The 13,859-nt window shown below is 33.7% G+C and overlaps 1 protein-coding gene across 4 annotated transcripts in view; it reads left to right on the plus strand.

Annotated features, from left to right (window-relative positions):
* The window catches only part of AGBL3 (AGBL carboxypeptidase 3), a 149,057-nt gene that overhangs the window by 13,337 nt on the left and 121,861 nt on the right, over window positions 1-13,859 (plus strand). Inside the window, exons 3-4 of one of the 4 annotated variants that reach the window (XM_031012773.2) lie at window positions 10,014-10,069; window positions 10,160-10,273. The exons of the other annotated variants lie outside the window; for them this stretch is intronic. Coding sequence (XP_030868633.1) covers window positions 10,014-10,069; window positions 10,160-10,273 — 170 coding nt within the window. Of the gene's footprint in view, window positions 1-10,013; window positions 10,070-10,159; window positions 10,274-13,859 lie in introns of those variants that run through there. 4 annotated transcript variants of the gene reach the window in all.

Genomic DNA, 13,859 nt, shown 5'->3' on the forward strand with positions numbered 1-13,859 from the left:
CAGTCAACCTAGTAGCTCTCTTTCAATAGAGAGCTGTTCATAGGGCACAGCCCAGGTGGCCATAGGATTTGGTGGCTCCTCAGCTTATTTCAAAGTAGGCTCCAGTGGAAAAGAGACCTCCTGCACATGAACAGAATGAGTATCTCCTTGCACTGTCCCAGTAACATTGTCCTGTATAAACCGTTTCCATTTATTATGGAGCCCTTCTGGGCACTGCCTTATTAGAGTGTTTCTTTCACATCACTTAAGGCATTGTGGGCATTTCAGCTTTCACGGTTATATGTCCTTCAGTATAATGGTTAATTTTATGTGTCAGCTTGACTGGGCCATGGGATGCCCAGATAGCTGGTAAAACATTATTTCTGGATGTGCCTCTGAGGGTGTTTCTGGAATAGATTAGCATTTGAATTGGTAGATTCAGTAAAGAAGATCCACCATCACCAATATAAGGAGGTGGGGCATCATCCAATCTATTGAGGGCCTGCCTGAATAGAACAAAAGGATGGAGGAAGGGTGAGATCTCTCTTCTTGAACTGGGATATTCATCATCTGCCCCAGACATCAGAGCTTCTAGTTCTCAGGCTTTTGGACTTGGACTGAATTACACCACCAGCTTTCCGAGTTCTACAGCTTGCACACAGCAGATTGTGAGACTTCTCAGTCTCCATAATTTGTGACAATGTATATACGCATATGTGTATATTCACTGATACAATAAATACACACACACACACACACACACTACTGGTTCTATTTTTTCTGAAGAACCCTGACTAATATATTCAGTCACAGGGGCATTTTCAACTAATGTCCAATAGCCAGTTAGTAATTGGTTCTCAAATGCTGTATATCTTACAGCTGCATCCGAACATTTTCTGGTCCAAATTCCGGCAGTCACTGCTGAATGGTGCTCACAGGCTTTTTCCATAAGCCCCAATCTCTGGCCCATACAGGGCTACTGTAGAGAAAATGTGTCGGTACCAGCAGCCCAGTTTCTAACACGTCATTGATTAAAGGTGTAATCTATTTTTGTGCACCAGGTATTCTATACTATTTCCAACTAAAATCTGTCGGCTTGGACAATTCTATAGGTTCCCATTTAGCAGGTATACTGGATAAAGGGCAAATTTACATGCCTTCGGTTTTACAATATTAGGTAAGGGAAGTGTTCCCCAATCAGATATAAAATCCATCCCAATACATTCAGGTAAAGGAGATACATCCAGTTCACATGAAGTCCATTTAAATATTTCAGTTTTAATCTCAATTTTCACCTTAATTTCATCAACCATTTCATGGCTAAGTCCTCCCAACCTAACTGTAGTCCACATTAGGATATCACCAACAGATTTTGGAACCTCAGTGCATTGGTCTGCCATGTCAAAGAGTCCCAGAAAAGCTTATTCTCCACCCCCTTTCCATTTTAACCACACGTGCATATAGCCCATGTCCCCAAACAAGGATCAGACTAAAGGACCCTGACCCTTTTCATCAGTCTTTATCCATATTAGTTTGTGAGACAATTGCCAAAGATGATTTGAGGTAACATTTTTTATTGTCCTTTTTGCCTTTCAGCTTTGTTAATTCCTCCAGACTAAGGTAAATAGAACAGATTTGTTTAAAGCTCTTCAAAGTCGGGGTATGCCAGGAGCTCCCATTGGTCTATGTAATCTCCAATAGTGTTTCATTAAGACCTTTGATCCCATCAGTGTCCAACCTGCTGGGATGAGTCCCTTGATTCTTCCTTTTGTCTTTCCCTATTCTTTCATGACTCATGTTATTTTAGCTGTCAGTTTTTTCAGCATGTTATTTGTCCCTTTGTTGGAAACCCTGAAGCTAGTGTCTGTAGCTTGGACCAGCTGAAATTCAAGCTTGGCCCAGTGTCAGGATTTGCCTCCACACTTTACTGTAATTTTAGCTATTACACATAATAACTGAGAGATTGTATATTTAGCTTGTTTCTTGTCATTTTGCATTTCCTTATGCATCCAGTGAGCCAACTCTTTGGGAGTTAGATTCATCATTTCTAAATTCCAGTGGTGACTTTTACTTCTAGTAACTGGTTGCAACACAGCTGCTACTTCACACCATGGGTGGCCTAGTGGCCATACAGAATCAAAGGTTTGTCAACTCCTACCCTCTTCCCCTTCCTTTTCCCAAACCATTCTTTTGCCACATTTCAGTGAGTCAGGGTAATTCTAGTGAATCCCACTTCTGATGTCACCTGTGATCAGGAGTCCTGAAGACCACCCCAAGGTTCAATGATTGGTTAAAAGGACTCGAGAAATTCAGAAAAACCATGACATTAATGGTTATGGCTTGTTACAGTGAAATGATACAGACTAAAATCAGCTGAATTAATTTAGGGCAGAGTCCAGGAGAGACTAGATGTGGGCTTCCAGTTGTCCTCTCCTGGTGGTTTTATAGACAGCACTTACTTCCTCCAGTCATGATGTGAGATAACACTCATGAATTACTGCTAATCAGGGAAGCTCATCCAGCCTTGGTGTCCAGAGTTTCTATTAGGGACCAGTTATGTCTGCATGGAATGCCCATGTGGCTGGCTTTAGTTATTCAGTCCCCCACCTCTCCATCCAAAATTAATATAATGTGGCCCAGAGCCCCCCACCACAACTCACATTATTAGCGTAAACTATCTGATGTAGCCCAAGGCCCCAAGTAGACAAAGAAACTCTGAACAGGCAGAATATTTCAGGGTCTTAGAGGTTATCTCCCAGGAGTTGGACAAGGTCCAAATCTTTCTCTGGATGTACAGGGTTTGGACAACCTAGGCCATCTGAGTGCTGCACAATGAGAGTACCTATTTTCCCATACTCTCATCAATACTGTTAATCACTCATTCTGGTTTTTGACAATCTGATATTGTTTACTTGATATGTGTTTTTTGTTCATGTATTCTTTATGGATGAGATTGGAACATTTTATCTACTGGCTTTATATAAGCTACCTGATAAAATCCTTTGCCCATTTTGCTATTGATTAGACTTTTTTTCTTCTCGATCTGTAAGTGCTTTCTGTCTATGCAAGAGATTTGATTACTGTGTCTTATATGTTACATGCTATTTTTCTCAGTTTTTCATTTGCCTTTTTGTCTTTGTCACGCATAAATTTGTAATTTTTATGTAGTTACTTTGTCTATCATTTTTAAATGATTTCTGGGGTTTTGAAATTTTCATACTTCTTTCTTAGTAGTGTCCAAGTGTATTTTTTGTGATTAAATTTTTGATCCATCAGGAATCCATTTTGATATAAGAAGTAAACTTCCAATCCAGTCCTATTATTAAATGCCTGGTGAGTTGTTCCAACAAAATTTATTAAATGAATTATCTTTTTCTACCCACTTACAATGCCACATTTATGATATACTAAGCTTTTAGGTCCAATTTTGAATTCTGTTCCATTAATCTGTCTTTCGATATGCCAGCATGAAACTCTATTACTATAGCTTTTAAAGTATAATTCTGTTATGTGATTAACTTAGTTCCTTACTGTTTTACTGTGTTCAAGATTTTTCTGGCTACTTTTGCCTTATTATGTCTCTATATGGAATCTAAAATAAGCTTTCCTAGTTGTCCTAAAATAAATAAACTGGTAACTTTATTGTGAACACATTAATTTATAGATTAACTTAAGGAAGAGTAACATACTTTTAAAATTGCACCTTCCTGTCCAATAATAAGATTTGTTTCACCATTTATCCTAGTTTTCCTTTATCTCCTTTATTATAGTTTTAATTTTTTTTTCTGCACCGTTTCTAAGTTTATTGTTAGGTATTTTATTTTGTTGCTAAAACTAAATATTTTTGTTGTGAGAATAGCAATTTCAAATAGAATATTTATTATTTTATATTTTCTAACTTGTTTACATACAGGAAAGTTATTTTTGTGTGTATTACTTTTGAAAATTGCCATATTTTGTTTCTAATATTTAAATTATTATATATGTTCCAATTATACAGTTATCCTGTATTAATGTAATTATATCTCCTAATTTTCAGTTTTTATACCTTATATTTCTTTTTTGTACTAAATGCATTTACTGGTACTGTCAAAAAATATTTAATAATGTTGCCTTTATCTTATTCTTCATTTTAATGGGACTAGTTTTACTGTTTTCTCATTAAGCAAATTATTGGCTTCTGGTTTAAAATAAATTTTTTTGATTCTGCTAAGGAGTTACCAATTTATTCTTATATTATTAAGAAAACTTTACCAGAAATTATTACTAAACTTTATTAAATGCCTTTTAACATCTATGGGGTAGAGGGATTACGATATTCTTCTCATTTGACCTATTATGTTGGTGAGTTATATTAGTTTTTTAATATTGAACCAGTTGTATAGCATTGAAATAAAGTGCAGTTAGTCATTGTGAATAATTTTTAGTGGGTTGCTGAATCCTGTTTTCTCATTTTATGCAGGATTTTTGCTTTAATATTCATAAATAAGATAGATTTTTAAAAATTTTCTAGCTTGTGTACATTTATCAGGTTTTGGTATAAACGTTATTTAGAATTCTTTGCTTTAGAACAGTTTCAATAATGTTTTAATTAATGTTCTTTTTAATTTCGAGAGAAATCTTCTAAAACTGTGCATATTTTATTACTGTTTTAGAGAGACAGAGAATATTGTTATTATAAAACTTCTCAGTTTCTTCTTTGTTACATCTAAGTTTCCTATATATTCTGTTCCAGGGACAGTTTTGGTTATTTATTTTCCTAGAAAAATGCTTTTCATGCACGATTTTAAAATTCATTTAATAAATTTAAGCAAAGCATTCTCCTATAATTGCTATAATTTCCTTTAAAGATAGGAGATTTTTTCCCTTTGTCCTAATATTTTACATTGTGTTTTTGCATTCTTATTTTTCTCCCCTGAGTATGTTGGTAGGCTTTATCTTGTTAATTTTTTCAAAGAATCAGTGCTTGAAATTATTTATTAGTTCTAGTTTTGTGCTGTATTCTAATAATATAAATTTTTTTTATAAATCGGATTTATTTAGATTTATTTTGTTCTTTATTTAACCTCTTGCTCTGTATTAACTTCTTACTTCCCAGTATTTTATTAAGAATGTTTTCAAATATGCAGAGAAATTGAAAGGATTGTACAGGAACCCATATGGCCATCAACTAGATTCTTACAATCAATAATTTACTATATTGCTTTATCACATATGTAGCCATCTATCCATCCCTCTCTTTATCCAATCAAGTCCTTTTAGTTTTTTATTCATTTAAAAGTAAGTTGCAGATATCCTTACATTTCACCTCTAAATACTTTAGCATGTATATTGTTACCTAGAATTCCTTTTTAGTTTTGAGGTACATTTTACAAAAGATGAAATTCACAAATCTAATTGTATCAATGAATTTTAACAAATTTAACAAAGGCATACATTTGTGTAATCTGAACGCATACCACAATATAGAACATTACTGTTATAATTACTTTTTAAAAATTACTTAGGTGTAAATCTAACAAAACATGTATAAGACTTGCATTCTTAAAACTACACAATGTTGATGAAATAAATAAAAGAAGATCTAAATAAATCAAGAAATATACCATGTTCATGATTAGGACTCAGCTCAATGTGGTAAGATGTCAGCTCTCCCCAGTTGACATATAGGTTTCAAGAAATTCCTATCAGGATTTCTTTTTGTAGATGTAGACAAAATTATTCTAAAATTTATATGGAAAGGCTAAAGAACTAAAATAACTTTTTAAAAAAGCAGTTTTGAAAATGAAGCATAAAATGGGATAAAGTAGCCTCTTACCTCAAGCTTTTATATAGCTACAGTAGTCAAAGCTATGTGGTATTAGATCAGTAGAAGAGAATAGAGAAATCAGAAGTAGAACCACACAAATATTCCCAAGTGGTTTTTGATGAAAGTGAAAAAGCAATTTAATGGAAGAAAGTTTGCATTTTCAACAAATATTGCTGGAGAAATTGGATATCCATAGGAAGAAAAGAAAGAGACAAGGGAAAACTTCAACCTAAGTCTAACACCTTATACAAAAATGCATTCAAAATGAATCATAGATTTAAATGTAAAACATACAATTATAAATCTTTTTTAAAATAGAAGAAAATCTTTATGATCTAGAGCTAAGCAAAGAGTTCTTAGAATTGACACCAAAAACATGATTAATAAAAAATTGATAAATTGGACTTCAGAATTAAAAGCTCTTGTTTTGCAAAAGACCCTGTTAAGCAGATGAAAATACAGTGAAGAGGAGGAAAAACAAAGAGCAACATGCTTATGCCAGTTGATTCTATCTCCTTTTATTTTTTTATTTTTATTTTTTTTTAAAAAGCTTTCCCAGAAATTCCACCAGAAGTCATCTTTTACCCCTCATTGACTAGAATTATATTGCATGGCTACTCCTGGCCACAGGCAAGCCTGAAAACTTAAGGTTTTTTAATGGAGGTACATTGCTGCCCTGATAAATTCAGGTCTTAGTAAGTAAGGAAGAAAGTTAGAATGAAAATTTGGAGGACAGCTAGCAATGTATAGAAAAACTAGCAGTGGAAATTTGGAGGACAACTAGCTGAGTGCAGGGTCTTATACTCCTAAATACTCTTTTGTTCATATAACAGTGGACTAACTTGAACAACTACTTGAATCTGCATATGGAAGTGGCTTATCCTGGCAATTACTTAACAAAGTCACCTATTCTGCCTTATGGAAAATAGTCATCTTTTATATCTGCCACATAAGACAAAATAAAGTGGCTCCTCAGCACAACTTTGGAAGTGTTGTGAAATCTTTTGGAGGAATACTTAGATTTGGATACCCTTGAAAAGAAGAAGTTATGTGAAATTTTGTGGCATGTGATTTAAATGCAGAACAAACTGTCTGCTATAGTTGCAAACAGTTTAAAGGCTTGAATATTACCAACTTGTGATGATGTATGTAACTGTCCTGAGAATCTTGTGCTAGAAAACTAAGAGGATGTAATTATCAATTAGATGAGAACCAGATACAGAATAAAAAGGAATTAAATAACTAAGATGAAATGGACACATGACTGGCAAGACACGAAGTATGGAAACTGACTCAAGAGGAAATAGAACATCTAAATAGACATATAACAAGTAAAGAGATTTAATTAATAATAGAAAAACTACTACAGAGAGTCGCTTAAACCCAAATAGCTTCATTGCTGAATTCTACCAAACATTTAATGTTTAGAACATTCTACCAAACAATTCCTAATTCTTCAAAAACTCTTCCAATAATAGAAGAGGAAGGAATGCTTCCCCATTCATCCCTATGAGGCCAGTATTACTCTGATAACAAAACCACAAAAGACATCACAAGAAAACTACAGGCTAATATATATTATGAATATAGATGTAAAATTCATCAGCAAAATACTAGCAAACTAAATCCAGCAACAAATAAAAAGAATATATATCATGAACAAGTGGAATCGATCCAGATATGTTGTTTGTTCCCTGTACCCAAAAATCAATTAATGTGATAGAACATATCAGTAGAATTAAAAAGAAACAAGATAATTTCAATAAACATAGAAAAGACATTTTTAAGAAATCCTACACCCTTTCATGACAAAAACACTCACCAAATTAGGAAGAGAAAGGAATGTCCTCAATGAAAGGCATCTATGGAAATCCCACAGCTAATATCTACTTAATGGTGAAAAGACTAGATGCTTTCCCCATAAGGTCAAGAACAAGACAAAGATACCCACTTTTCCACTTTTAAACGACATTGTAATGGAGGTTCTAGCCAGGGTAATTAGACAGAAAGAGAAGTTTAAAAAGTCCAGATTGGAAAGAAGGAAGTAAAACTATATTTGCCAATAAAATAATTTTGTACATAGAAAATCCTAAGCAATCCACTGAAAAAAACTTTTAGAACTAATATGAGTTCAGCAAGGTTGCAGAATACAAGACTAATATATAAAAATCAATTGTATTTCTATGCACTTATAATAAACAACCCTAAAATGAACTTATGAAAACTGTTCAATTTGCAAAAGAATAAAATATGAATACATTTAGGTAAAGAGTACAAGACATACTCTGACAACTACAAAACATTACTGAAAGAAAATAAAGATCTAGATAAATAGACATCCCATGTTTATGGATCAAAAGACTTACTATTATTACGATGACAGTCCTCTCCAAATGAATCTACAGATTCAATGCAATTTCCATTAGAATACCAGTGGGTTGCTTTGTAGAAATTGACAGACTGATACTAAAATTTATATAGAAACTCAAGGAACCCAGAATGGCCAAAAAAAGCAAAAAAAAAACTTAAGAACAAATTTGAGAGCTCACACTTTCTGACTTCAAAACTTACTACAAATAGTAATTTAGACAGCGTGGTACTGTCATGAGGATAGACATATAGACCAGTGAATTAAATTGGAAGTCCAGAAATAAGCCCATGTGTCTGTGGTGAACTGATTTTTGACAAGGATGGCAAGACTATTCAATAGGAAGAGCATTGTCTTTTCAACAAATGGTACCCAGACAACTGGATAGATAACCACATGCAAAATAAAGAAGTTTGTCCCTTACCTCACACCATATACAAAAATTGATTCAAAATGGATCAAGATCTAACTAACAGACTGAACTATAAAACCCTTACAAGGAAACATAGAGGCAGATCTTCATGACTTTGGATTTGGCAATGGATTCTTAGGTATAATGCCAGAAGCACAAGCAACAACTGAAAAAAAAATAGATGAATTGAACTTTATCAAAATTGAAACTTCTGTGTTTCAACAGAAACTGTCAAGAAAATGAAAATAAAACCCACAGAACAAGAGAAAATATTTGAAAATTATTTATCTGACAAAGGACTTCTATCTAGACTATATAAAGAACTCTTACAACTCAATATTAAAAAGACAAATTTTAAAGTGTGCAAAGGATCTAAATAAACATTTCTCCAAAGTAGATGAACAAATGGCCAATAAACACATGAAAATATGTTCAACATCTTTAGTCATAGGGAAATGCAAATTAATACCACAATAAGATACCTCTTTACCCCCACTAGGATGATTAGAATCAAAAAGTCAGATAACAAGTGCTGACAAGCATGTGGAGAAATTGGAACCCTTATACACTGCTGTTGGGAATGTAAAATTGTGCAGCTACTTTGGAAACCTGGTGTTTCTTCAGAAAGTTAAACATTGAGTTACTATTTGACCCAGCAGTTCCACCTGTAGGTATGTACCCAAGAGAAATGAAAACATATATCCAAACAAAAACTTACATACAAACGTTAATGGCAGCATTTTTCTTAGTGCCACATGGTGGAAACAACCCAAATGTCCATGAATGGATGAATGGAAAAACAAAATATGGTATTTCCACACAATATAATATTAATTAGCCATAAAAATGGAATGAGGTACTGATACATGGTACAACATGGATGAACTTTGAAAACATTATGCTGAGTGATAGAAGCCAGACACAAAAGAACAAATAATGTGATTCTAATTATGTGAAATGTCTAGAACAGGCAACTATATAGACAAAATAGCACATATGCCTACATCTCACTCAAGGTTAGTGTGGTAGTGTTGGGATTTTTTTTATTGTTTTTTTCTGTTCCCTTTCCCCAGATGCAATGGTTTTCTACTAATGTCTTGTTATAGATTAAGTATTTTGTTCCATAAAGGGAGATGCATAGATGGGTCTGGGTGGAGTTTGGCAGAGGCTGCTGCTGTTCCCCTCCCCAACACACCACCACAAGAATAACTTTCCCAGGATTCTCTTTGATCTTCCTTGTGAGCACCTGGTGGGATTCCCAGAGGAAAAGTCTGAAAGTGGGTACTAACCCACTTATATCTGCAGCCCCAAGGGGCTTCACACTCACATTTGGCTTTTAAAAATTTATTTTAAAAGCTTTAGCTGTGCCTTTTTACCAGATTATATGAAGTTCAGCAGCATCTGCCTTCAGTGGGCAACTACTGAGGTCCAATTTCACCTTGCAGGTTTCTGTCTTTTCACAGACTTTGGAGCATTTGGTTGCCCTGCAACCTCTTCTATGGTGGGTTGGCGAAAAGTCATTAATTTGCAGTTTGTTAGTTTATTTTTTGTTGTAAGGGTGAGGATGACACTTTTTTTTTTTTTTTTTGAGATGGAGTCTCATGCTGGAGTGAGTCTCACCAGGCTGGAGTGCAGTGGTGCGATCTCGGCTCACTGCAACCTCCACCTCCCAGGTTCAAGCGATTCTCCTGCTTCAGCCTCCTGAGTAGCTGAGACACAGGCATGTGCCACCATGCCCAGCTAATTTTGTATTTTTAGTAGAGATGGGGTTTCACCATGTTGGCCAGGATGGTCTCCGTCTCTTGACCTCATGATCCGCCTGCCTCAGCTTCCCAAAGTGCTGGGTTGTTTTTTTTTTGTTTTTTTTTTTCTTTAACATTCTGTATCTCTTAGCTGACATTGGAAATCTGACCTGTAATTTTCAAAAGTGTCAAAGTCATGAAATATAAGGAAGGACTGAAAAGCTGTTCTATATCGAAGAAAACTAAAATACACATTAAAGTTCAATGCAATGTGTGATTCTAAAGTGGATCCTTTTGCTATAGAGGACATTATTTATACAACTGTCAAAACTTTAAGTCTAAGGATTAAATATTAGAAATAAATCAGTATTAATGTCCTGATCTTGATGGTTGTATTATGGTTATTTGTATAGGAGGATTTCCTTCATTGGAGGAAATATAAGTATTTGGAGAGGATGGGGTATTATGTTGGCAAATATTTCAGGGAAAAAAAGTTGTTTTTCCTGTTATTGCAACTTTTCTGTATGTTTTCAACTGTTTCAAATAAAATTAAAAACCACATGCCTAGGAATAAATCTGATAGACAAGATTTCTATGAAGAAGCAATAAAGCATTGAGAGAGATTTTTAAAAGACCTAAGTAAATAGAGGGAAATAGCATGTTCATAGATTGGGAGACTCATTATTTTAAAGATGTCAGTTATCTCCAAACTGATCTACATGTCCCATGCAATACCAGTCAAAATCCCAATTGTGATTTTTTTATAGAAATTGACAAGGTACTTTAAAAATGCATATGGAAATGCCAACGACCTCTTAAAAGGACAAAAAAATTGTAAGAGTTACTAGCTCTTAAACCTTAATAAAGTTATAGTAATATATGGCATTGCTGAAAGGAAACAGGAATGGAATAGAACAGAGAGCTTAGAAACAGACCTATGCATATATGGTCATTATGACAAAGGTGGAACTGCAAGAGAAAGTTAAAGATGGCCTTTTCAGTAAATAATACTGGAATAATTGGATTTCCATATGGAAAAAGTGAAATCTCACCCCAACCTTATGCACAAAAGTCGATTTTAAATGGGTTATGGATATAAAAATGAAAGGTAAAACAATAAGACTTCTAGAAAATAATACAAGAAAATATCTTCATGATATTAAAATCTGGAAAGGCTTAAACAGAACAGAAAATACCCTAAACCATAAAGAAAAAGACTGGTAAATTTGACTACGATACAATTAAAAACCTCAGTTCATCAAAAAATAAAATGAGGCAAACAATAGATTGGGAGAATATATTAATATTTGCAATACATAACTGACAAATAGATCATTTCTGGAATACACAAAGCATTTCTGAAAGTAATAAGAAAAGACAAACAACCCAGAAGGAAAATGGGCAAGAGACTTGAATGGGCACTTTATAAAAAATGATATTCACATGGCCAATAAACATATGAGATAATATCAACCTTATCATGAAGTCTTGTTGTGATTTTAATTTGCTATTCCCTGATTGTTAATGAGGCTGAGTACTGTTTCACAGAAACCTTGCAAGGTTAAATTTAACTTATACTAAGGAATGGTGAGCATATGGAGCAAACAGAAACTTTGTGACCTGCTAGTGGGTGTGTAAATTGGTATAATCATTTTGGATGATAGCTTGGCATTATTTACTGAAATTGATACATGCCCTGCAACCTAGAATTTTTATTCCCAGTTGTATACCTAAAACTGATGTGAGCACAGGTGCTCTAAGCAATATGTATAAAGTTGTTCATAGCACCATTTTTCTTAATAGCCCCAAACTGAAACAGCCCAAATGTCCATTATAAATAGAAATCGATAAATTGTAACATTTTGTACAATATTATATATCAATGAAATAAGCAAATTACAGCAATATGCCACAATGTGGATTGATTTCATGAATATACGTGAAAAACAGCACAGAAGAATACCATATACTGTGTGATTTTAATTTTATAAAGTTCAAATATAGGCAAAGCAAAGCAATAGTTTTATTTACACTTCTGTAGATAAAAACTATATTATACACATGCATAGATATGAATGCTTAGGTGGTAAAATTATAAAGGAGAGTAAAGAAATGACTGCATTATATTAAGACTAATGGCTACTTTTCAAAGGGAGGGAGAGGCTGGTGATGGGAAAGGGGCATGAGTGGAGTATATAAGGTGCTTGCAATGTAATATTTCTTGGCCTATGTGGTATTTGCTTTGTGATAAATCAGTAAGCTGTAGTTCTTTGTTTTTGCACTTTTCATAAGTATAATACCTAATAAACATTTAAATATTTGCTTTGTTTCTGGCCCTGTGAAATGTGGATAGAAGTATGTTTTGGTAGATTTTTTTAATGGGCACAATTGACAAAAAGATGAATACATCGGTGGAACAGAGTAAAATGTCCAGAAATAGACCAACGTGTTTATTACCAAATGACCTTTGACAAAGGCACCAAAGAAACCCAGTGAGGGTAAGGAAAGTCTTTTCAGTAAGTGGTGTTGTAACAACTTAGCATACATGTAGAAAAAAAAAATCCTTGACCTCTACCTCACTAGTAAACAAAAATTAATTCAAGACAGATCATAGACCTAAATGAAGCTATATATAACCTAACATTATAAAGCTCGTAGAAGAAAACATGGAACAATATCTCTGTAGTTATAGATAAGGCAACAACAATTCCTTAGGAGCCAGAAAGAAAAAAGAAACAATGAAAAATTAATAAAGTTGACTTCATCAAAATTTAAAATTTCTCATTAAGAGACAGTTAAAAATGAAAAGGAAAGCCACAGTCTATAAAAAATATTCCCACCACATATATGACAAAAGACTTGTATGCAGAATATATGAAGAATTCCTACGAACCAATAATCAAAACCTAATTTTAAAATGGACAAAAGACTCGAACAGACATTTCTCAAAGAATTATAATAATCAATAATCATATGAAAACATTTTTCAACATGGGAAATGAAAATCTGAACCACAAGGAGATGCCACTTTACATCTACCAGGATGGCAAAAAATTTAAAAGACTGACAACCAAATATTAGAAAGTAGAGCAACTGGAACTCTAATACATTGTTGGTAGGAATGTAAAATTGCATAATCACTTTGTAAAAAGGTTTGACAGTTTTGTTTCTTAATAAAGGAAAATATACATGTATTCCCTGACCAGCAGTTTATCTCTTAGGTAAATAAAGACATAACTATTATGTCCACTAATGGTCAAATTGTGGCAATCCATATTAGAGAACAGTATACAGATGTTAAAAAATGATAAAGATCTATGTATATTAAACATCTCTAAGATGTTTAGTGAAGTGGGTGGGAAAAACAAATTGGTGATCAGTATATATAGAATGATGCCGTATACATGAAGAAGACATTGTGGTTGACTCATTGTGGTTGATTCCACTGTAGTTGATTAAGTCAGTTAGTACAAGACACTTCCGCTGACAGTCATGTTGTTTTACATTTTACAATGGTAAGCCTTAGGATGAGGATGACAAAGTGGAGAG

The sequence above is a fragment of the Gorilla gorilla genome, chromosome 6 (genome assembly GCF_029281585.2).
Source record: "Gorilla gorilla gorilla isolate KB3781 chromosome 6, NHGRI_mGorGor1-v2.1_pri, whole genome shotgun sequence".
Classification (NCBI taxonomy): Eukaryota; Metazoa; Chordata; class Mammalia; order Primates; family Hominidae; genus Gorilla; species Gorilla gorilla.